We start from the raw sequence: 24,350 nt of genomic DNA, 5'->3' as shown, positions 1-24,350 counted from the left end.
TAATTTCTGGTGATTTTTTGTTTTCCCCCTCATTGAACTCCATGCATTTCAATGAGGGGGAAAACAAAAAATCACCACAAATTAACGAAGTGTCAGAACAACACCAAAATAAGTTTGCATAGGTTTCAGGAGGTGGGCTAACCACTGCAAGCATTTAAAACAGGTTCCAAACATTGTAAGACACTTTTACAGGAGCGAAAAAGTGGCATCGTTGTGTGAAAATTCCCCATAGGAAACATCGTTGTGTGAGGTGGCAAATTTAACAGAAAAAGGCATCGTTGTGTGAATTCATCGTTGTGTGAGGCACCCGTTGTGCGAGGCACCACTGTATATTGTTGCACAATATTCTTCCTGTATTACCAGCAGGAAAAATGGATGCCAAACTTTACATAGCAAAGGGCAGCCTGAATATTGCCAACACCCATGACATCCTTCAAGATGATCTACACAGGATATCCTATTGTACCCAGTACCATTCATAAAGAGGCAACACGTAAGGGAAAATTCCAGAACCTTGTTCCTTGCTCCAGCACGGCACTCCGGAAAATTAGAGGGACCATTAATCACAACACTTGATATTTTGCAACAAAAGATACCTAGAGAACTTGTTGAAAAACAACCCTGACAATTTCTTTATGTTTGAGTGAGAAGTGATGAACTAATGAAAAAAGGAGTCAGTTTCTGGGATTTGTGCTTGCTTAGTGATCCCATAGCATCCAACTTTCATATACCAAAGGATATTGTTTGTTTTGAAGAACTGAATTTCGATATATACTATATACTACACATTTATTCTAGATCTAATGTTCCCTGGGAAACAGGTGAGAAAGCTTCATGTTCTTCTCTGAAGTTACTATTTTGATAGCCTGATCCTACACACTGCCATGTGAGCAAACTAATACCGGTACTTTGAATCAGATGTAGGGAAGCCTTCCAAATATAAGATCAGTGCCGAGCCTGACTGATCTAACAAGGGACATCAGTGAGGGGGCACTTGTCTTTTCCTTCTAACCTCTATACACCTGTAGTCTTGCTGCAGAGTTTCTTGGGGTCCTACTGGATGCTTGAAAATGTTACTTTTTTGGCCTGCAATCCTGGGATTTGTCATCCAAAAAGGATCTTTTTCATGTGGGAGGAATCATGTTCATTTGGAACGCAGAAATAGCTTATGTGTAATAGTTTGTGGCTGTGTGACAGAAAATTAATTAATAAGAATAGAATCACAACAGTGACTCATCAAGAAGCATCGGGATCTTAACTCTTCAAACAACAAAAGCTTTGCCTCATTTTACGTTCGGAACCTCTTTCTGAAATGCTCCGGTTAGGTTAAATGATTTGGATGCCTGTCAGAGGCTTCAGTTATTTCATAATACAAGTTCATAATCACGGCATACAACATCTTACAGTAGTTTTCTCCTTTTCTACCTGGAGCTTATTTCTTGCTGGGAATAACTAACATCTGCAGCACAATCTGTAATTTGACTGAATGTTTCTATCCTTTTCAGGGAGTCCACTGCTCTAGATAGCCCTCTACATGAAAGCATAACCTATTGTACCATTTTGGTCCAGTGTTCTGCCTTGTTAAGCGATTTAATCATGCATTACCCAGAGTCAATGTGTGCAATATAACAGTTTTAGCAAAACAAAGAACATATTTTATAGAAGGCGGATGCTAGGTTTCTCTGGGTCTATCAGTCTAGCCAGATCACATCAGCTGCTATGAAGGATGCTGAAATGTTTGCTTCACTTGATACAAACTGTAGTCTTTATGCGATTTTCTTTAATGTTTCCTTCTGAAATCTTTCTAAACGCCACTTAAAAACTCCCATTTTCCCATTATCTATCTGTCTAGCTTACTAACGGCAGGCATGTATTATGGAGCATACCCTGTTTTTTTTTAAAAAAAGAAAATAGAAAGGAAAAATAGATAACTCACTCGGTGCACTTGAGGTGTAATAAACAGTTCTATCGTAACGAATAAACAACTCAATGAGCAGCAATAAACTTAATTTGCACATTAGATATGCTTTTCGGAATTCTGACATTTCAGTTGAATATAATACTGAAGCAATGAGGCCTATAATTGAACAGCCAAAACTTCTCCAGGGGGGAACCAAAACAAATGTTCCTTGCAAATACTATTATGATAGCATGTTGTTATTTTGATTTTTAATAAATTTTGCAATTGTCAAATTAAGGGTTTCCTTTACATGTTAGAGAGATTTAATTGTCACATATTTCACAATTACACGAAACACCTGGTGTGTGCAAAGTGCCACACTTAGTGATCTTTCAATGCCACCTGTGATCCAGCAAGCACCTTTTGGTGTACAAAGGAAGGACTGGCATTTAAAACTGGATGGATAAATGAGAAGAAACACACGTGTACACATAGGCACACAGTGCTGTCCCATTGCCAAATGTCTGACTGCTTCTAAATCTGTAAAAAATGACAGAAGTGGCTTTCAGCTTTTTCTGGTGTACACTCCTTATAAGGTCAGACCTCAAGCATTTATGGTGGACTTGTCCCTCAGGATGTTGGTGCAGGCACTGTTGCTCTCCTGGATTGACTACTGCAGTGCTCTCTACATGGGGCTGCCCTGGAGGCTGATCCAAAGACTACAGCGAGTCCAGAATGCAGCAGGCAGACTGGTGGTTGGTAAGAGCTAATTTGTTTGCATCTCTCCATTTCTGAGCCATCTCCACTAGTTATTTGTTGTGTCCTGGATGAATTTCAAGGTTTTGACACTCAGATATAAAGCCCTTCACAGTTTGGGACATTACCTTTCAGAGCGTCTTTCTCCAATGTAATCTGCCTGACCCACCAGATCATCTAAGGTCAGGCTGTTCCAGATAGTCACCCCAAGAGAAGTCCAAAGGTCATCTGCCAAAGGGCCTTCTCTGTGGTGGCACCGTGGCTATGGAATCAGCTCCTGGAGGAGCTACACCTGGCCCCTTTCCTGTATTCTTTAGGAAATAATTGAAAACATTTTCAGGGAAGCTTTTCAATCTCACTCCAGCTGAATGTTTTGCCTCCAGTTCTGCTTTTTATGATAATTTGTATGGTGCCATTGATTTTTTTTAACACTCTTGCCATATTGCAGTTATTTGTGTCAAATTTTAGGGTTTTTGTTGTGAGTGTTAAGTAAGCAAGCAAGCAAGCAAGCAAGCAAGCAAGCAAGTAGAAGAAACCATTTCTGGTAGGACGACAGGGTTATGTTCAAATGCATAACTGGTTATTTCACTGTCCCAGAAGGCTAAGACATTGCTAACAGGGCAGGGATATGGTATATATGGTACTTCAGATTTTGCTGTACTACACCTCCCAGTACCATTGATTATGCTGTCCAGGACTGATGAATCCAATAACATCCAGAGGACCACACTGTGGAGCTCAGTATAACAGATGTTGAAAGTAATGTTTGGTCAACAGTCTTTTACAAGTCTGGCTCCAGAGTTTTGCACACACACCCTGCCCCAGCTATTCAATAGGAATTAATAGGAAAGATCAAGAAAGCAATGCTCATGGTTGAATAGATGAATTTTAAAATATAATAAGCAAGCATTTGACTTTTGGAAAACTAGAGATTGTTTCCGGTTTACTGGCCAAAAGGTTAAATCTTATGGTAATGCTATGCTGGAGGCATTGTCTGTTAACAAAGATACAACCTTAATTTGGGATGCACACAGGTTGACCTGTCCTTCTTTTTGTTTCCCCTCCAATTTATTTTCTCATATGAAGTTCTGGAGTGTGTGTATGTATGGTTGTGTGCACACACACTACATATCTTTACACAAGAAAATAAAGCAAGAAACAAGCAAAGGATAATCTCAAGGAGGGCAAAAGGCATACATTGCAAAATTTGTGTCTTGTCTTTAACAATAGCTGGAAATTCCTACTTAACATTCTCAAAATGTAACTTTTGCAGGGACACTGCTGGGACATACAATCGGTAGTGAACAGTAATAAGGAAATGAGGGTTCTGAATTTTTTTAAAAAAAGCCATAGGACCCTCTGTCACTGGATTTAGCTTAAATAGAGAAGCATTTTATTTATGGCTAGCCAGATTATAAAGCATCTCCAATATGCATTGTGTGCGGTTTTTTCCCCCTTTCCATCACTATTTTCATAAGCACCTTTAGAAATTTAATTCACTTGACTACTGGGGTTACAGAAACATGACTGCAGGCAAGATAAAATTATTCTGACATTATAAAAATAAGACTAATCAGCAGAAGGACAAAAACACTATGTTGTTACAAACTATATTGGCACTCAATTTTTCCTTAAAAATGCCATGGTTGTTAATGTTATCTACTGTCAACCTTTTTGCAGAAGGCTGATAATTACATTTAAAATAATTTTTCCTAAAAATCCATTTCTCATCCTTTATTCTTAAATGTAATGTCAGAACACAGAGATATTTGTAGAGAAAAGCAATTATTTTATAATGCCAAACAAGATCAGATTGCTGGAAAACCCAGGTGAAAGGACGCCCCTCCATACCTGGGTTTGCTGGCACTTGAATAACCTCTTCATTGGTTTATCACTGGAGATATAACCTAAACCCTTAAAAACCCAAACTCATGTTTCTATCTCTTTAGCTATAAGAAAATCTCTATTAACTGGCAGCTATGTAAGGTATTCCACACCAACTGCAGGAAAAGCAGCCATGAAAAAGATGGCAGGATATATTTAATCTTGCCTACAGCTGGAATTAATTGACAGCTATTATATAGAATTCTTGTATGGATACACTTTCTATGTGCACAGTAAAAGATACTGCAAAGAACACTATCCAAATATTCTGAATATTTGCACTATACTAATAAATTTCACATTATCAACCAGATAGGCAGGATATAAATTGAATAAATAAATAAAATAAAATAGTTCTGAACTACCTTTAGTATAGATGTTAATCCTTTATTGTCTTATCCTTGCATAGGAGGAAGATGAATCATAAATCTATATGGGAGCTTCATATTCATATCCAGGGGATATGAATACAAAGCATGGTGCCATTCCCTCCCCTCCCCCCAGGACCAGTCCAGTCCACTTATAGCGCATGTCCTTTATCATCATTGTCACACCAATATTGGAAGTAGCCTGGCCAGCACTTGCCCAACTCTCCCCACAGCCAACCACTCCAGCAAGGAGGCGGATGACACGTTGGCTGTGGGGAGAGGTGAGGAAGCCCAAATGGGCTTCAGCCATTGGCACGACAATGATGGTGATGGATGCATGTGCTGCACGAAGCCTGGTGAGTGGACCGGGCTGGTTCTGGGGGGAGTGAATGGACCTCTGTGGCACCTGTGGTGTCATGAAGCTCCTGTGTCTAATCATAAGATTATATTTTATAATTAGACTGAAAAGATAGCTTGGAAAGCATAGATTAAAGAAAAATGTGAAGGTCTAATTAGGGAATAGATAGATTAGTAACTATAGTAATACTGGGGAAATCTGCTGCTTTTTTAAAATCTCTCAGTATATTTGTACAAGTTGATGTAAATGTACTATATCACTTTGGAATTTTACCCTTTCTCTATCCATACCTAACCCCTAACCCTAAATTCTCTTCCTTATAATCCTACCTCAATTGAAAAGAATAAAAATCAACAGAAATAGGAAGGAAGGGAGGGAGGGTGGTCTCATTCTCACCTGGCAGGAAGGAGTCACCTAGGCCTTTAACATTCCCCACTGACCTGGTTTATCATGTCAAGGCAAACTGTATTTGTAAAAGAAATTCGTACTGGTAGTGGAAAGTGTTTTCATGTTTGTTATATGTGTGGAAACAGAATAACATATATGTCTCTTTGAAAACCAGGCATGTGAGGCAGTTGTGCTATAATTTAAATCTTTCCAAACTGTTGCTCTGTATAACAAATGGTTTGTCGGATAAATAAGTAATTCAGAAACATGCAAGTACATGAAACACATTGAAGAAGTAAAGAATACTAGATATATTCTATACCTAGTCAGTTGACTAAATTATATTCCAAATTCTCTTATGAGGTTTGCCTCATTTCTGTGAAATTCCATCCAAAGTCACAGTCAAACCGAGCGAAACCAAAACCGGTGTGTTTCTATATAGGGCAGTGGAGAAGAGGGACACAGGATGCTAAATAATTGGCTGTTTTTTTAGTTTAAGAAGCTTGTGGGAGGCATAACAGTTAACACTACCAGAAGTGAAATCTGAGACCTACAGCTTGTACTTGAGGCTGCTGTCCCCACTGGAAACTCACTTTAAGCAAAGAAGCCATGTGGTCCTTGTTTTTTGAGCCTTTATGTTTTCTGCACCAGGCACAACTCTGTGGTGCCCAGAATGGTGAAGCTCTGTATGGACTGAAAGCTAGCTTGTTTCTGTTTGTAATTTTGTAGTGGTCTAATAAAGATATCATATATACTCTTGTCTTTGGAATGCTAAATTCTGCATTCTCATCCGTTTGGATTGTTTCAACTTGACAAAGTACATTGATCTGGTATTTTGAAGCTCCTCAGTTCCAGGTACAAGAGAGTGACAAGAAGTGCTATTTTCTTCCTGTCAGGGTCTTTGTGATTTGTGCAAATTGTCTCTACACAAAACTTGTGTCATTTCTCTTTCAGGAGCAAAGCATTAAGGATGTAATAAATCTTTGCAAGAGTTTTCATTCTGATTAAAAATAACTTGTCTCAACACATCAGAGCATCTTGTCACAAAAATGGCAACTACTGTGATTTTTTCCATTCCTATATGATCACAGAAACACCAGTACTTTCTTGTCATCAGTTGAAGAAATAGAAAACTAAGTTATTTGTATAACACACAATGTGGGAAATAAACGGGTTTCTTTGCACACACAAAATCTCTGAATTTTTCACAAGAACACCAAAATGCAAAAAATGCACAAAAGCCTCTCACCCAGAAAATTAAACAGTTAAAATTTGCTTGCAAGAACAAACTCAGCAAAGAGCTTCATCGCTTCAATGCACATGCTCAGCAAGTGTAGAATTGACTGTTTAAGAAGTGCACCACCTCACCAATTAGTCTATGCCAGTGGTCCCCAACCTTTTTGGGACCGCGGACCAGCTGAGCCTCTGAGGAAGGTGTGGCACTCCCCTGCCCATGTGCACTCTTGGGCACATGCATGCTTGCTCTTAGATACATGCATGAAGCAGTGGGGGAGCGCCCGCCCACCAGCAACAGCTTGAGTGCTTTCCCACCCCTTAGCGCATGTGCAGGAGTGCCTGTCCACCCACCCACCCCTTTGCGCCGGCGCTTGGGCGCGTACGTGAGGGGGTGGGGGAGCACTCATGCCGGCGCTGGCACGTGTGTGTGTGCACAAAGCAGCTGTGGGGAGGTGAGTACATGCGGGGGGACATTTGTCTTCGCAGCCCGGTCTGGCTCAGGCCATGGACTAGCACTGGGCTGCGGACCGGTGGTTGACGATCTCTGGTCTATGCAACAGAGCAACAAATATTTTCTCATTTTGCTTACTTTGTACAAAAAATATTGTTTTTAGATTAGTTTACTTGATCATGTTCTGTTCGCTTGCTGAAAATGCCACAAAATCACTCACACTTTTTTGCGTGGAATGAGAGGAAATAACCATGTGTGTGAAGAAAAGATGAACAAGGATTTACATCCCCAGAGTAAATACAAAAAAGGTATCTGAGGGTCCTGGGTGTGGCCCTGCCTCATTTCAAATTCTGGAGAAGATGGGAAGGGAGTGGACTATCCCTCCCACCCTATATGGGCCACATTGCAAAGCATGTATTTTTTTCATTTCTGAAAAATGACATGATTTCTGTTATATCTCTTTTAATGAACAGTGACCTGTTCTAAACGTATTGATATCTAGACTGGATTCTATTTTGAACTGGTTTTGTTGCCAGTATCACCTTCTAAGAATGCTATCAGGGCAGAGGCACCACCCGCAGCTTGGCCAGGCACCCTCTGGGCTGCCAAAGGCATCACAGCAGCCCTGTTGCAGTAAGGAGGTTTGGTTCAAAGAGTGCCTCAAGACAACCCAATTATATTTCCTGACAACTGAGCACTGTTAATCAAATATGCATGTGCATCTTCAGTATGCATAAAGCACCAAATGAAAACAATAAAATACCTTTCACAATAAGATTGCCTGAGTTCCTAGCAACTCCAAATTGATTCATTGCTATGCACATGTAGACACCTGCATCTGTTTTGGTCACGTTAGAGATCTTCAGGCTGCCATCCTCTAGGATGAAAATTCTGAAGAAAAGGGGGAGAAAGAACATGCAACACAAACAAGTTATTAAGAGGATAATATTCTGAGCACTAAGGGGGCTAGAAATCCAGCAAACTATCTGTAATAATTGGGCATTATTCATGACTGCTGTTGATTACAGCAAATGGAACATAATCCACCTGAATAGTTATCTCCGTCTCTCAACGCTCATTGGATCAGACATAGATCAGGCACATCTGAATTGATTAATAATCTGTTTACACCACTAGTCTCCATCTTTCTTTGGTCAATGTCAGACACTTCAGAGGCAGAATAAATCTATAATATGTGATCTAATTGTGTTGTGTTTCCTTTTAATGTGCCTTCATAACCTACAATAAACTTGTAAATTCTTGGGTCTGATTTCCATCAAACACAAGATTTTAGATTTTAGATCTCTAATCTAAAATCTTGAGTTTGATGGAAATTCACATATGTTTAATTTTCAAAATACATGAATGAACTGCTTATTCTTTTTTAAAAAGTCCACCTTAAAATCTCTTCCACAAGGAAGGCTAAGATGTTTTCTGATACTCAAAGCTTTCCATGTGATTTTCCACATTCAAATAAATAATTCCCACAGGCACTCTGAGTAAATTTATGCCTGCCTCCCTCCCTCCCTCCCTCATTTTCCCCCCCCTCTCTCTCTCACACACACACACGACAGATAGACACACCAACAAAAGTAAACTAGGCATCAAATTATCTTTTTTCCTTAAAGAATGCATAACAAAAATTTCCTTTGTGGTGTTTCTTGTTTCCTGTCTTTGTCAGCAGCAGCTAACAAGGGGCAAATTAAATACTACAGACAGCAAGGCATTGGAACATGGAATTCTGCTGAGTGCTGATGACATCTGATTGTCACAGCACAAGCCTTACACACTGTTGTACTTTGAAAATAAGTTTATTGTTTCACTGATTATTGAGAGGTAAAAACAAACTATAAGTGGGATAACTCTGCTAGAATTATGCTCTTCAACACCTAATATAGGTTATTTTATAGGAATTATGTCTAACTGTAATGATAAACAGTTGCATATACAGCTTTACCTTAACATATGCAAATTTAAGGCAAATACACCCTCCTTTTTCATTATGGAGCAGTGCCATCCTGCTATCTAATGGGATTTGAACTTCTAATGATATGATATCTGTAATGTATAATTTGAACCTAGGATGAAATGTGATGGTAACACATTTCATAATATTTCTGACAAGGGAAAACATGGCATGTGCAAATGATTGATTGATTGATTTGTTACATTTCTGTGCCAGATTTCTCCCAAGGCAGCTCACAATACAGTAATTATAATATAAACAGAATACAGAACCACAATAAATTATCAAATAAAAAAAAAACAATTACATATAGAATAGTACAAAAACCATCATGTTAGCACATTTTTAAACTCTTGAAAACCACACCTAAAGAATTACCTAAGATTGGAGGGAGACTCCATCTTAAATGCCTAATGTTAAAAAACACTTGTTTAAAAAGAAACATCTTTACATGTTGCCTGAAGGTTAAGGAGAGGTACAATGTAGACTCCTGAGGGAGGGCACTTCACAACATGGAACAGCCTCAGAGAAGGCCCTGTCTCGCATTTTCACCATAGATGCCTGAGAAGGCAGTGGGACTAAGAGGAAGGTCCATCCCTGGAGATCTTAGCAGCCAAGATTATTCATATGGGGATTTATGGTTCTTGATGATAGGCTAAGTATACACAATTCTATTCTCTGTTTACTGAAATATACTTATTATTTATGGTGAGAAAATTCTTCCCAAAATCTTAGCAAGGTTATTGCTCCAACTGAGCCCACAAGATAAAACATGAAACAAACATTTCCCCCCTTTTTTTAAAAAAAAAATCATATTTAGAGGGTCCTGCTAACACTTTTTCTTTCCAATATGATTGGAATTCTAAAAGGACAGGAGAGTAGATTCAGGTGGTGAAAACAAAATCCAAACACATTTTTGAAGGGGGAAAAAAAGAATAAATTTGCAAAGTCCGAGAGCAAACTATGTTTTGAGTGGAGCCAGAAACACTGATTTGGAGTTAATTATCACAGACTGTGTTCAACCAACTGTCAAACACAGGAGAATTCTCACACCTGTGCTTAGTTTTTGAGGTGATCAGGTGTCAGTAGGAAAAAAGTGACTCTTGGGGATTTGCTCAGCAGGATGGCATCTTCCCTCCTATTTATTACCCCATCAGAATCAGGAGGTTGCTTTCTGCATGGCTGGTCTGCTTAAACCCAACTTGAAAAATTGTACTATCACCACTTGAATTTTAATGCATCTACATTCACAGAAAATTGTTCAAAAGTGTGTGTGTGTGTGTGTGTGTGTGTGTGTGTGTGTGTGTGTGAGAGAGAGAGAGAGAGAGAGAGAGAGAGAGAGAGAGAGAGAGAGAGAGAGAGAGAGAGAGGAACTCTGGTTATCATACAAATAGTCAGTGCTTCACTGCGTATGTGATATATTTTCCAAGTCCTATACAACCTACCACTGTTTATGGAGGAGACATTTTATAAAACATGTTTATGGTTGCAGGCCTAGATTCTGTTAAAATAAGAATTTGTTACTTTTGACAAGATTTTGTTACCTCTTCGACACCCAGCCCTATCATCAATGCAAAATCCCTGGTTTTATAATTAATCCTTGCTAAATGCTACAGCTTGAAGTTTACAGTACAGTTTGAGGTAGTTTTTGTATGATTTTCCCGCCTACCTAAACATACAAGCTAAATGTGCAAACAATAAGTAGGGATATGTGCATCAAATGTGTAAACAATGTGAATCAGGGCATTTGTGTTTCCAGGATGACCACAGGGCAGAGCAAGTAGCCGCTGGTCACCCCTAGTGCCTTCATGTTCAGGAAGGACAAAAACTGCACAGATACTGCTGAAAGTAGTATCTATTCTCTTGAATAAATGCACTTGCTGGACTGATGACGTGGAAAACGAGCTAAGAAAGGAAACAGAATGAGGTCAAATTCCAAGTGCTGTAAAAGAAAAGTAGGTTTCTCACATTGCCCTTTTAAGAATGAGTCAAAGAGGACTGTACCTATTTCCCTTTTAAGTCTCTCTTTTACTCCTTTCCCTGTGGCTTCCCCAGGAAGCCATTATGCTCACTCGTGAGATCATACTTTCTTCCTGACCATTGAAGAAAAAGAAGTGTAAAGGTCAAACACAGCATCTAGCTTTGCAGATCCCCACTGCTTTGTCCAAGAGTCTTTCTGACCTGCCTGCACTTCAGGTACTCCCAAAATGCTGGGGCCTGGTGGAGATGCACAATTAGTTCAGTCTATGACCTGACCTTGCCCTTTTTGCAAGGATGAATGGTTTCCTGGAGATCCAGATATGCACAACCATTGTCACTAGCGTGAACCAGAATCAGATAGGAATCTCTTCCAAAGGGGATAAGGGTGGTTCAGATACCAATCCCAGTGTACTCTTGTTTGGGCATGGACTGTGTTGGGGTTCAGTGAACAGTTGTAACAAAAGATTGTGCATTTCCAGGAAGGTTGCAAAATACTATATTAGTTGTTGATTGCAGGCAACAATCTGTCCAGTTTTTTTCCTCCCCTATTCACACTGTTTTGTAGGTTTGTTTCTTTTCAATCCCTTCTACATCTGTGAATACTGTGAATACTGGGAAGTTCAAAACAGAGTTTCCACTCATCTCTAAGCAGCAAATATAAGATTGATTCAGGCCCTGATGGAGCACCACCTCTGGATAGTAGGCTATTCTTGGTAAAATCCTAGAGCTTTCTTATCATATGCTTACATTTAGATAAAACAAGAAAAATAAAACGCCTTTCACAGCCATCAGGAATCAGTGTATCAGATGGGAGTTCAGTGACACATTGCATGAGAAGCTGGACATGAAGCTCTCACAATGCTATCAGCCAGCTGACATTTTCAGATAAGAATGGCTATATTCACTGAGGTGAAATAATGCTTTTTAATTGGCATCACTGAGCTCTGCATCAAACCATCAAGATAACCATCTCTTTTCCTTTAAGTTTTTAGTGTGATGCCATGGCAAGAATTGATTAATAATCTGTTTACACCACTAGTCTCCATCTTTCTTTGGTCAATGTCAGACACTTCAGAGGCAGAATAAATCTATAATATGTGATCTAATTGTGTTGTGTTTCCTTTTAATGTGCCTTCATAACCTACAATAAACTTGTAAATTCTTGGGTCTGATTTCCATCAAACACAAGATTTTAGATTTTAGATCTCTAATCTAAAATCTTGAGTTTGATGGAAATTCACATATGTTTAATTTTCAAAATACATGAATGAACTGCTTATTCTTTTTTAAAAAGTCCACCTTAAAATCTCTTCCACAAGGAAGGCTAAGATGTTTTCTGATACTCAAAGCTTTCCATGTGATTTTCCACATTCAAATAAATAATTCCCACAGGCACTCTGAGTAAATTTATGCCTGCCTCCCTCCCTCCCTCCCTCATTTTCCCCCCCCTCTCTCTCTCACACACACACACGACAGATAGACACACCAACAAAAGTAAACTAGGCATCAAATTATCTTTTTTCCTTAAAGAATGCATAACAAAAATTTCCTTTGTGGTGTTTCTTGTTTCCTGTCTTTGTCAGCAGCAGCTAACAAGGGGCAAATTAAATACTACAGACAGCAAGGCATTGGAACATGGAATTCTGCTGAGTGCTGATGACATCTGATTGTCACAGCACAAGCCTTACACACTGTTGTACTTTGAAAATAAGTTTATTGTTTCACTGATTATTGAGAGGTAAAAACAAACTATAAGTGGGATAACTCTGCTAGAATTATGCTCTTCAACACCTAATATAGGTTATTTTATAGGAATTATGTCTAACTGTAATGATAAACAGTTGCATATACAGCTTTACCTTAACATATGCAAATTTAAGGCAAATACACCCTCCTTTTTCATTATGGAGCAGTGCCATCCTGCTATCTAATGGGATTTGAACTTCTAATGATATGATATCTGTAATGTATAATTTGAACCTAGGATGAAATGTGATGGTAACACATTTCATAATATTTCTGACAAGGGAAAACATGGCATGTGCAAATGATTGATTGATTGATTTGTTACATTTCTGTGCCAGATTTCTCCCAAGGCAGCTCACAATACAGTAATTATAATATAAACAGAATACAGAACCACAATAAATTATCAAATAAAAAAAAAACAATTACATATAGAATAGTACAAAAACCATCATGTTAGCACATTTTTAAACTCTTGAAAACCACACCTAAAGAATTACCTAAGATTGGAGGGAGACTCCATCTTAAATGCCTAATGTTAAAAAACACTTGTTTAAAAAGAAACATCTTTACATGTTGCCTGAAGGTTAAGGAGAGGTACAATGTAGACTCCTGAGGGAGGGCACTTCACAACATGGAACAGCCTCAGAGAAGGCCCTGTCTCGCATTTTCACCATAGATGCCTGAGAAGGCAGTGGGACTAAGAGGAAGGTCCATCCCTGGAGATCTTAGCAGCCAAGATTATTCATATGGGGATTTATGGTTCTTGATGATAGGCTAAGTATACACAATTCTATTCTCTGTTTACTGAAATATACTTATTATTTATGGTGAGAAAATTCTTCCCAAAATCTTAGCAAGGTTATTGCTCCAACTGAGCCCACAAGATAAAACATGAAACAAACATTTCCCCCCTTTTTTTAAAAAAAAAATCATATTTAGAGGGTCCTGCTAACACTTTTTCTTTCCAATATGATTGGAATTCTAAAAGGACAGGAGAGTAGATTCAGGTGGTGAAAACAAAATCCAAACACATTTTTGAAGGGGGAAAAAAAGAATAAATTTGCAAAGTCCGAGAGCAAACTATGTTTTGAGTGGAGCCAGAAACACTGATTTGGAGTTAATTATCACAGACTGTGTTCAACCAACTGTCAAACACAGGAGAATTCTCACACCTGTGCTTAGTTTTTGAGGTGATCAGGTGTCAGTAGGAAAAAAGTGACTCTTGGGGATTTGCTCAGCAGGATGGCATCTTCCCTCCTATTTATTACCCCATCAGAATCAGGAGGTTGCTTTCTGCATGGCTGGTCTGCTTAAACCCAACTTGAAAAATTGTACTATCACCACTTGAATTTTAATGCATCTACATTCACAGAAAATTGTTCAAAAGTGTGTGTGTGTGTGTGTGTGTGTGTGTGTGTGTGTGTGTGAGAGAGAGAGAGAGAGAGAGAGAGAGAGAGAGAGAGAGAGAGAGAGAGAGAGAGAGAGGAACTCTGGTTATCATACAAATAGTCAGTGCTTCACTGCGTATGTGATATATTTTCCAAGTCCTATACAACCTACCACTGTTTATGGAGGAGACATTTTATAAAACATGTTTATGGTTGCAGGCCTAGATTCTGTTAAAATAAGAATTTGTTACTTTTGACAAGATTTTGTTACCTCTTCGACACCCAGCCCTATCATCAATGCAAAATCCCTGGTTTTATAATTAATCCTTGCTAAATGCTACAGCTTGAAGTTTACAGTACAGTTTGAGGTAGTTTTTGTATGATTTTCCCGCCTACCTAAACATACAAGCTAAATGTGCAAACAATAAGTAGGGATATGTGCATCAAATGTGTAAACAATGTGAATCAGGGCATTTGTGTTTCCAGGATGACCACAGGGCAGAGCAAGTAGCCGCTGGTCACCCCTAGTGCCTTCATGTTCAGGAAGGACAAAAACTGCACAGATACTGCTGAAAGTAGTATCTATTCTCTTGAATAAATGCACTTGCTGGACTGATGACGTGGAAAACGAGCTAAGAAAGGAAACAGAATGAGGTCAAATTCCAAGTGCTGTAAAAGAAAAGTAGGTTTCTCACATTGCCCTTTTAAGAATGAGTCAAAGAGGACTGTACCTATTTCCCTTTTAAGTCTCTCTTTTACTCCTTTCCCTGTGGCTTCCCCAGGAAGCCATTATGCTCACTCGTGAGATCATACTTTCTTCCTGACCATTGAAGAAAAAGAAGTGTAAAGGTCAAACACAGCATCTAGCTTTGCAGATCCCCACTGCTTTGTCCAAGAGTCTTTCTGACCTGCCTGCACTTCAGGTACTCCCAAAATGCTGGGGCCTGGTGGAGATGCACAATTAGTTCAGTCTATGACCTGACCTTGCCCTTTTTGCAAGGATGAATGGTTTCCTGGAGATCCAGATATGCACAACCATTGTCACTAGCGTGAACCAGAATCAGATAGGAATCTCTTCCAAAGGGGATAAGGGTGGTTCAGATACCAATCCCAGTGTACTCTTGTTTGGGCATGGACTGTGTTGGGGTTCAGTGAACAGTTGTAACAAAAGATTGTGCATTTCCAGGAAGGTTGCAAAATACTATATTAGTTGTTGATTGCAGGCAACAATCTGTCCAGTTTTTTTCCTCCCCTATTCACACTGTTTTGTAGGTTTGTTTCTTTTCAATCCCTTCTACATCTGTGAATACTGTGAATACTGGGAAGTTCAAAACAGAGTTTCCACTCATCTCTAAGCAGCAAATATAAGATTGATTCAGGCCCTGATGGAGCACCACCTCTGGATAGTAGGCTATTCTTGGTAAAATCCTAGAGCTTTCTTATCATATGCTTACATTTAGATAAAACAAGAAAAATAAAACGCCTTTCACAGCCATCAGGAATCAGTGTATCAGATGGGAGTTCAGTGACACATTGCATGAGAAGCTGGACATGAAGCTCTCACAATGCTATCAGCCAGCTGACATTTTCAGATAAGAATGGCTATATTCACTGAGGTGAAATAATGCTTTTTAATTGGCATCACTGAGCTCTGCATCAAACCATCAAGATAACCATCTCTTTTCCTTTAAGTTTTTAGTGTGATGCCATGGCAAGAATTGATTAATAATCTGTTTACACCACTAGTCTCCATCTTTCTTTGGTCAATGTCAGACACTTCAGAGGCAGAATAAATCTATAATATGTGATCTAATTGTGTTGTGTTTCCTTTTAATGTGCCTTCATAACCTACAATAAACTTGTAAATTCTTGGGTCTGATTTCCATCAAACACAAGATTTTAGATTTTAGATCTCTAATCTAAAATCTTGAGTTTGATGGAAATTCACATATGTTTAATTTTCAAAATACATGAATGAACTGCTTATTCTTTTTTAAAAAGTCCACCTTAAAATCTCTTCCACAAGGAAGGCTAAGATGTTTTCTGATACTCAAAGCTTTCCATGTGATTTTCCACATTCAAATAAATAATTCCCACAGGCACTCTGAGTAAATTTATGCCTGCCTCCCTCCCTCCCTCCCTCATTTTCCCCCCCCTCTCTCTCTCACACACACACACGACAGATAGACACACCAACAAAAGTAAACTAGGCATCAAATTATCTTTTTTCCTTAAAGAATGCATAACAAAAATTTCCTTTGTGGTGTTTCTTGTTTCCTGTCTTTGTCAGCAGCAGCTAACAAGGGGCAAATTAAATACTACAGACAGCAAGGCATTGGAACATGGAATTCTGCTGAGTGCTGATGACATCTGATTGTCACAGCACAAGCCTTACACACTGTTGTACTTTGAAAATAAGTTTATTGTTTCACTGATTATTGAGAGGTAAAAACAAACTATAAGTGGGATAACTCTGCTAGAATTATGCTCTTCAACACCTAATATAGGTTATTTTATAGGAATTATGTCTAACTGTAATGATAAACAGTTGCATATACAGCTTTACCTTAACATATGCAAATTTAAGGCAAATACACCCTCCTTTTTCATTATGGAGCAGTGCCATCCTGCTATCTAATGGGATTTGAACTTCTAATGATATGATATCTGTAATGTATAATTTGAACCTAGGATGAAATGTGATGGTAACACATTTCATAATATTTCTGACAAGGGAAAACATGGCATGTGCAAATGATTGATTGATTGATTTGTTACATTTCTGTGCCAGATTTCTCCCAAGGCAGCTCACAATACAGTAATTATAATATAAACAGAATACAGAACCACAATAAATTATCAAATAAAAAAAAAACAATTACATATAGAATAGTACAAAAACCATCATGTTAGCACATTTTTAAACTCTTGAAAACCACACCTAAAGAATTACCTAAGATTGGAGGGAGACTCCATCTTAAATGCCTAATGTTAAAAAACACTTGTTTAAAAAGAAACATCTTTACATGTTGCCTGAAGGTTAAGGAGAGGTACAATGTAGACTCCTGAGGGAGGGCACTTCACAACATGGAACAGCCTCAGAGAAGGCCCTGTCTCGCATTTTCACCATAGATGCCTGAGAAGGCAGTGGGACTAAGAGGAAGGTCCATCCCTGGAGATCTTAGCAGCCAAGATTATTCATATGGGGATTTATGGTTCTTGATGATAGGCTAAGTATACACAATTCTATTCTCTGTTTACTGAAATATACTTATTATTTATGGTGAGAAAATTCTTCCCAAAATCTTAGCAAGGTTATTGCTCCAACTGAGCCCACAAGATAAAACATGAAACAAACATTTCCCCCCTTTTTTTAAAAAAAAAATCATATTTAGAGGGTCCTGCTAACACTTTTTCTTTCCAATATGATTGGAATTCTAAAAGGACAGGAGAGTAGATTCAGGTGGTGAAAACAAAATCCAAACACATTTTTGAAGGGGGAAAAAAAGAATAAATTTGCAAAGTCCGAGAGCAAACTATGTTTTGAGTGGAGCCAGAAACACTGATTTGGAGTTAATTATCACAGACTGTGTTCAACCAACTGTCAAACACAGGAGAATTCTCACACCTGTGCTTAGTTTTTGAGGTGATCAGGTGTCAGTAGGAAAAAAGTGACTCTTGGGGATTTGCTCAGCAGGATGGCATCTTCCCTCCTATTTATTACCCCATCAGAATCAGGAGGTTGCTTTCTGCATGGCTGGTCTGCTTAAACCCAACTTGAAAAATTGTACTATCACCACTTGAATTTTAATGCATCTACATTCACAGAAAATTGTTCAAAAGTGTGTGTGTGTGTGTGTGTGTGTGTGTGTGTGTGTGTGTGAGAGAGAGAGAGAGAGAGAGAGAGAGAGAGAGAGAGAGAGAGAGAGAGAGAGAGAGAGAGGAACTCTGGTTATCATACAAATAGTCAGTGCTTCACTGCGTATGTGATATATTTTCCAAGTCCTATACAACCTACCACTGTTTATGGAGGAGACATTTTATAAAACATGTTTATGGTTGCAGGCCTAGATTCTGTTAAAATAAGAATTTGTTACTTTTGACAAGATTTTGTTACCTCTTCGACACCCAGCCCTATCATCAATGCAAAATCCCTGGTTTTATAATTAATCCTTGCTAAATGCTACAGCTTGAAGTTTACAGTACAGTTTGAGGTAGTTTTTGTATGATTTTCCCGCCTACCTAAACATACAAGCTAAATGTGCAAACAATAAGTAGGGATATGTGCATCAAATGTGTAAACAATGTGAATCAGGGCATTTGTGTTTCCAGGATGACCACAGGGCAGAGCAAGTAGCCGCTGGTCACCCCTAGTGCCTTCATGTTCAGGAAGGACAAAAACTGCACAGATACTGCTGAAAGTAGTATCTATTCTCTTGAATAAATGCACTTGCTGGACTGATGACGTGGAAAACGAGCTAAGAAAGGAAACAGAATGAGGTCAAATTCCAAGTGCTGTAAAAGAAAAGTAGGTTTCTCACATTGCCCTTTTAAGAATGAGTCAAAGAGGACTGTACCTATTTCCCTTTTAAGTCTCTCTTTTACTCCTTTCCCTGTGGCTTCCCCAGGAAGCCATTATGCTCACTCGTGAGATCATACTTTCTTCCTGACCATTGAAGAAAAAGAAGTGTAAAGGTCAAACACAGCATCTAGCTTTGCAGATCCCCACTGCTTTGTCCAAGAGTCTTTCTGACCTGCCTGCACTTCAGGTACTCCCAAAATGCTGGGGCCTGGTGGAGATGCACAATTAGTTCAGTCTATGACCTGACCTTGCCCTTTTTGCAAGGATGAATGGTTTCCTGGAGATCCAGATATGCACAACCATTGTCACTAGCGTGAACCAGAATCAGATAGGAATCTCTTCCAAAGGGGATAAGGGTGGTTCAGATACCAATCCCAGTGTACTCTTGTTTGGGCATGGACTGTGTTGGGGTTCAGTGAACAGTTGTAACAAAAGATTGTGCATTTCCAGGAAGGTTGCAAAATACTATATTAGTTGTTGATTGCAGGCAACAATCTGTCCAGTTTTTTTCCTCCCCTATTCACACTGTTTTGTAGGTTTGTTTCTTTTCAATCCCTTCTACATCTGTGAATACTGTGAATACTGGGAAGTTCAAAACAGAGTTTCCACTCATCTCTAAGCAGCAAATATAAGATTGATTCAGGCCCTGATGGAGCACCACCTCTGGATAGTAGGCTATTCTTGGTAAAATCCTAGAGCTTTCTTATCATATGCTTACATTTAGATAAAACAAGAAAAATAAAACGCCTTTCACAGCCATCAGGAATCAGTGTATCAGATGGGAGTTCAGTGACACATTGCATGAGAAGCTGGACATGAAGCTCTCACAATGCTATCAGCCAGCTGACATTTTCAGATAAGAATGGCTATATTCACTGAGGTGAAATAATGCTTTTTAATTGGCATCACTGAGCTCTGCATCAAACCATCAAGATAACCATCTCTTTTCCTTTAAGTTTTTAGTGTGATGCCATGGCAAGAACCGATAAAGGAAACTATTTTGTATTCGCGAAGGCTTTCACGGCCGGGATCTAATGGTTGTTGTGGGTTTTTCGGGCTCTTTGGCCGTGTTCTGTAGGTTGTTCTTCCTGACGTTTCGCCAGTCTCTGTGGCCGGCATCTTCAGAGGACAGCACTCCCAAGCCAGCTACACCAGAGCACAGGTGAAGATGCCGGCCACAGAGACTGGTGAAACGTCAGGAAGAACAACCTTCAGAACATGGTCAAAGAGCCTGAAAAACCCACAACAACCATTAGAAACTATTTTGGATTGTTTGGAAATCTTGTATTGTCTCTCCTGTTGACTTCTCTACTGATTAAATATTCAAACAATGGCTAAATGCATTGTCATTACATACTAACAGATACATTGCTGCCTTGGATCTTTCTTAGGAGAAAAGCAGCATGCATAGAATCAGAATAGTGAAGTTGGAAGGGGCCTATAAAGTCATCAAGTCCAACTCCCTTGATGTAGGAATAAAAATCAAAGGATATCTGCGAGGTGGTTGTCTAATTTTCTCTAAATGTTTCCAGTGTTTGAATACTCACCACCTCTTGAGGTAATCAGTTGCATTGCCATATTGCTTTAACATGTAATAGGTTTTTCCCGGATATTCAACCGGCACTGATGGTCAAGAACAGGTCCTGCCCCTCCTCTATATGACAGCCGTTCATGTATTTGGAAAGTGTTGTATCACTCCTCAACCTTCTTTTCTCAAGGCTAAACATGCACAATTCTTTCAGTCTTTCCTCACAGGGCTTAGTTTCCAACCCCCAATCATCCTTGCTGCCTTACTTTGCATAAGCATTTAAAAACAAACTAATGAAGACACTATAAAAACTCTATGAAGTATGTCCTTTCTCCCTCTGAAAATGAGAGCATACCTCTTTCAAACAAACACAATATACAGCAGAGATGTGAACCTCACAACTAGAGATGGGCATGAACCATCATTTCAGTGGTTTCTGCAGGTTTATATGCCCACCCCACAGATGTTCCATGTTTTGGCAACCCACCCTCACCAGCGGGCACCTACCCAGAGGCAGAACCCCAGCTCTCGTGCCCCGACTTCTTCAGTTGTTGCCTCTGAGTGCCATCCACCAGAATGAACCCAAAACACATGTAGGGCCAGTAAATGAATCAGCTGTTTGTGCCCATCTACACACATACTTTCATTATTGGTGAGAAACTGAGGAAAATATGCATCTTTTCTCATCATAGTAATTTATTTCTTTGTCAGATTATTTGGTCCCTACCCCCATTTTTTGAGGTATTTCTTGTACGTTTCATAGTCTGGAACTAACAGCAGACTGCATAGAATTATTATAATTCCTGTACAAAATGCTATTTTTCTGGATAGCCCAGTGGTGCCTGGCACCCCCCCCTTCCGCTTACCTTCCCAGCTGCCTCTTCCTGCTCAACGGCAGCTTCTACGGAAACAGAAACGAGACTGCTGGAACCACAGTTTCAGTTCCAGCAACCTAGCTTTTGCAAAGAGCAGCAGGGAGGGCTTCCCTTTCGGCAAGCCTGACTGTGGCAATTCGCCCCGTTGTCTTTGCACAGACAGTGATGGTGGTGGAACACTTGGGTCCCACTTTCCTCCCAGACATAGGAAGACGGGGGAAGCCTGATAGATGAAGGGAAGAATATAAAAGGGTTATATTTGTTGCTTCATATTCGTTGGGGTCTCTGGACCTCAAGAATATGAAGCAACGAATATCTGACAAATCAGTGATATTCGTTGCATATTGCAATTCATTTGTATATTTATCCCCATGTGCAGCCAGAGATTAAGAATTTGATTCCCCACTGTGCCTCCTTGACATGGGCTGGATTAGAGTCTCTCCCAGCTTTGTAGTTATAAGATGATGATGATGATTTCCTGCACAAGATTATCCTGAAAGGGCAAAACAAAACACAGAAACAACAGGCAAATGGCTACTCCAAAAATGAAATCACAAGAGCCATCAAACCAAGAAAACAACACCGAACTGAAGAAGAGAAACAGCCGCCCACAAATAAAGTATTTCTGCCATACATCAAAGGGGTCACAGACCGCATGGGGTGCCCAACTTTTGAAAAAACACAACCTACAAACAGTATTCAAGCCCACCACAAAATACAACAAATGTTACGGTCAGCAAAGGACAGAAGGGACCCCCTCACCACTGCAGGAGTATACTGGATACCTTGCAGTTGTGGCCAGGTATATATTGGAACCACAAAACACAGCATTCACACCAGAATCAAAGAACATGAGAGACACTGCAGACTAAAACAACCAGGAAAAAAATCTGCAGTATCTGAACATGCCCTAAAACAAACTGGACATGAAATTCTATTTCAAAATACCGAAATACTCGACAACACCAGCAATCATTACATCAGACTGCACAAGAAAGCCATTGAAATCCACAAGCACCAGCAGAACTTCAACAAAAAAGAGGAAAGTTTGAAACTCAACAAAATTTGGCTCCCAGCTCTCAAAAATACAGCGTGCAAAAGGTCAACAAACTCTACCCAACCACAAGGACTGGGCATCACTACACACAAAAGACTAGCTATTGACACCCATCAACCACAATGACAGACAATCTCCTTCTTATAACAACAATACACCCACACTAATCACCAATCTACAGAAAAAGACAAAAGCCCATCTCACAGCCATAAATACTCCACTCCCAAGCCAACTACACCAGAGCACAGAGTGTTGTCCTCTGAAGATGCCGGCCACAGAGATTGGCAAAACGTTAGGAAGAACAGAACACGGCCATAGAGCCTGAAAAACCGACAACAAGGATATGAAAATTATCTGACTTTTTTGTTTGTGGGAACAATGCTTTTGGGACATAAAAATATACACCCTAGTGTCAATTTCTGCCCCTTCTCCAAGGGAAGCACTGTAGCAGTTTCTGTAAGCAGCTGCTAATGAAAAATATGCAGTGCCCATAAAGTCATTTACAGAAGTATGAAATGTGACATTGATGGTGGTGCAGGATAATAATCTATTTTTTTTACCTATGGGGGAAAACAGTTTGAGGGTAGGTCTTGGTGCACTGGAAATAGCTAGGTCTCTTCACTTCCATTCTAATAATGTCCCAGTGGCAGGCACAATTCAGTAATAGAGACTGTGAAGTGTATGAGTTCATAGCGAAATATGTGCAAAGCTTATAAGTGGAGGATTTCAGAACACAACTTTTGCCTTCCATGAATGTTCTAACATAAATTCATTTTGGAATATTACACAGACAAGTTCTATGTTGAAGCCAAAGGTGCCCAATTTCATTATCAATACATTCCATAGCACATTCTGTCAAATTTAATAGAGTTCAAAAGTTACCCTAATGGAAATTTTTCTTAATCTAGGAAGTCAGTCCTGCTTAGAGATGGATTACTGATGTCGGGTCATTCCCTGAACTTCAGCTCAGATTTGTTTTTTTAACTTCTCTCAGTTCTACAAGAATGATCTGCACAGATACATGCATATACTAGACTTTTGCTTCTTAGGATCTATTGTGCCCAAACAGAAGCTGAAACAGAATAAGTATTCATAAGTATTCGTGCAGTTATATTTAAATATAACCTGCCCAGTTTAAAACAGAGTCATTATCTCTGAGTCTGAAGCATATGGTGCATGATGAGAACATTGTGATCAACACAGCTAAAAATAAATTAAGAAATGCGACCAAAGCAAACAATATATTGCATCCATATTCATCGGGACTGTATGACAGCATACACCCCAAAGGAGGCAGGAAACATAGGAAGTGTGCACATACATAGTATGCCTCAAGGGGCAGGGCAAGTGGTTGACACCCTTTATTTATAGATTTGCACGTTCTTCCAACAAGGTCAAGACAAGTAGGAAGGACAGAGCATGCCTCTCCGTCATTCCTACTTGCTTCTCTGAACTTCCCTGTGGGTCACACTGTTTCGTCAACTGCTGTTTCATGGCTAAGTGATCACTGAGTCCAGGTCTCCCAAATCCCAAATAACATTGCAACCATTACATGACATTAGCTCCTGGGGGGGGGGGAAGGAGGAATTAACTGGGCCATGTGTATAACGTTTTGGAACTTGGAGGGGCATTGAAAGTTTTGGGACTTAGGGAGTGTTTTGAATGGGCCTACGTCGGCATTTGAAGTGTGGGTGATAGGGCTGGATTCAGGAACACATACAGCTTGTAGTTGGTTCTGAAGGTGTGTGTCTTTCAAAAGCAATCAAAGGATTGTACTATTCCTACCCTCTTTCATGTTGTTTGAATCACATGAAAGCAGCAGTTTGAAGAAAAAGAGGCTGTTCATCCGTGTAGGCTCTCCAGCGAGCTAGAAGCAAAAAACCAA

The 24,350-nt window shown here is 39.5% G+C and overlaps 1 protein-coding gene across 7 annotated transcripts in view; it reads right to left on the bottom strand.

Moving 5' to 3' along the window:
* The window catches only part of CNTN6 (contactin 6), a 300,659-nt gene that overhangs the window by 41,984 nt on the left and 234,325 nt on the right, over positions 1–24,350 (bottom strand). For all 7 annotated transcript variants that reach the window (XR_013541601.1, XR_012083493.2, XR_013541603.1 and 4 more), the window contains one exon: positions 8,104–8,231. Coding sequence is in view for 4 of the 7 variants with exons in the window: in XM_020791024.3 (XP_020646683.3) it covers positions 8,104–8,231 (128 nt within the window). In the remaining 3 variants the exon portion in view is untranslated. The remainder of the gene's footprint in view (positions 1–8,103; positions 8,232–24,350) is intronic.

The sequence above is a fragment of the Pogona vitticeps genome, chromosome 2 (assembly GCF_051106095.1).
Source record: "Pogona vitticeps strain Pit_001003342236 chromosome 2, PviZW2.1, whole genome shotgun sequence".
Lineage (NCBI taxonomy): Eukaryota > Metazoa > Chordata > Lepidosauria > Squamata > Agamidae > Pogona > Pogona vitticeps.
The sequence above is the reverse complement of the archived record's forward strand: the minus strand, read 5'-3'. Positions and strand labels throughout refer to the sequence as shown.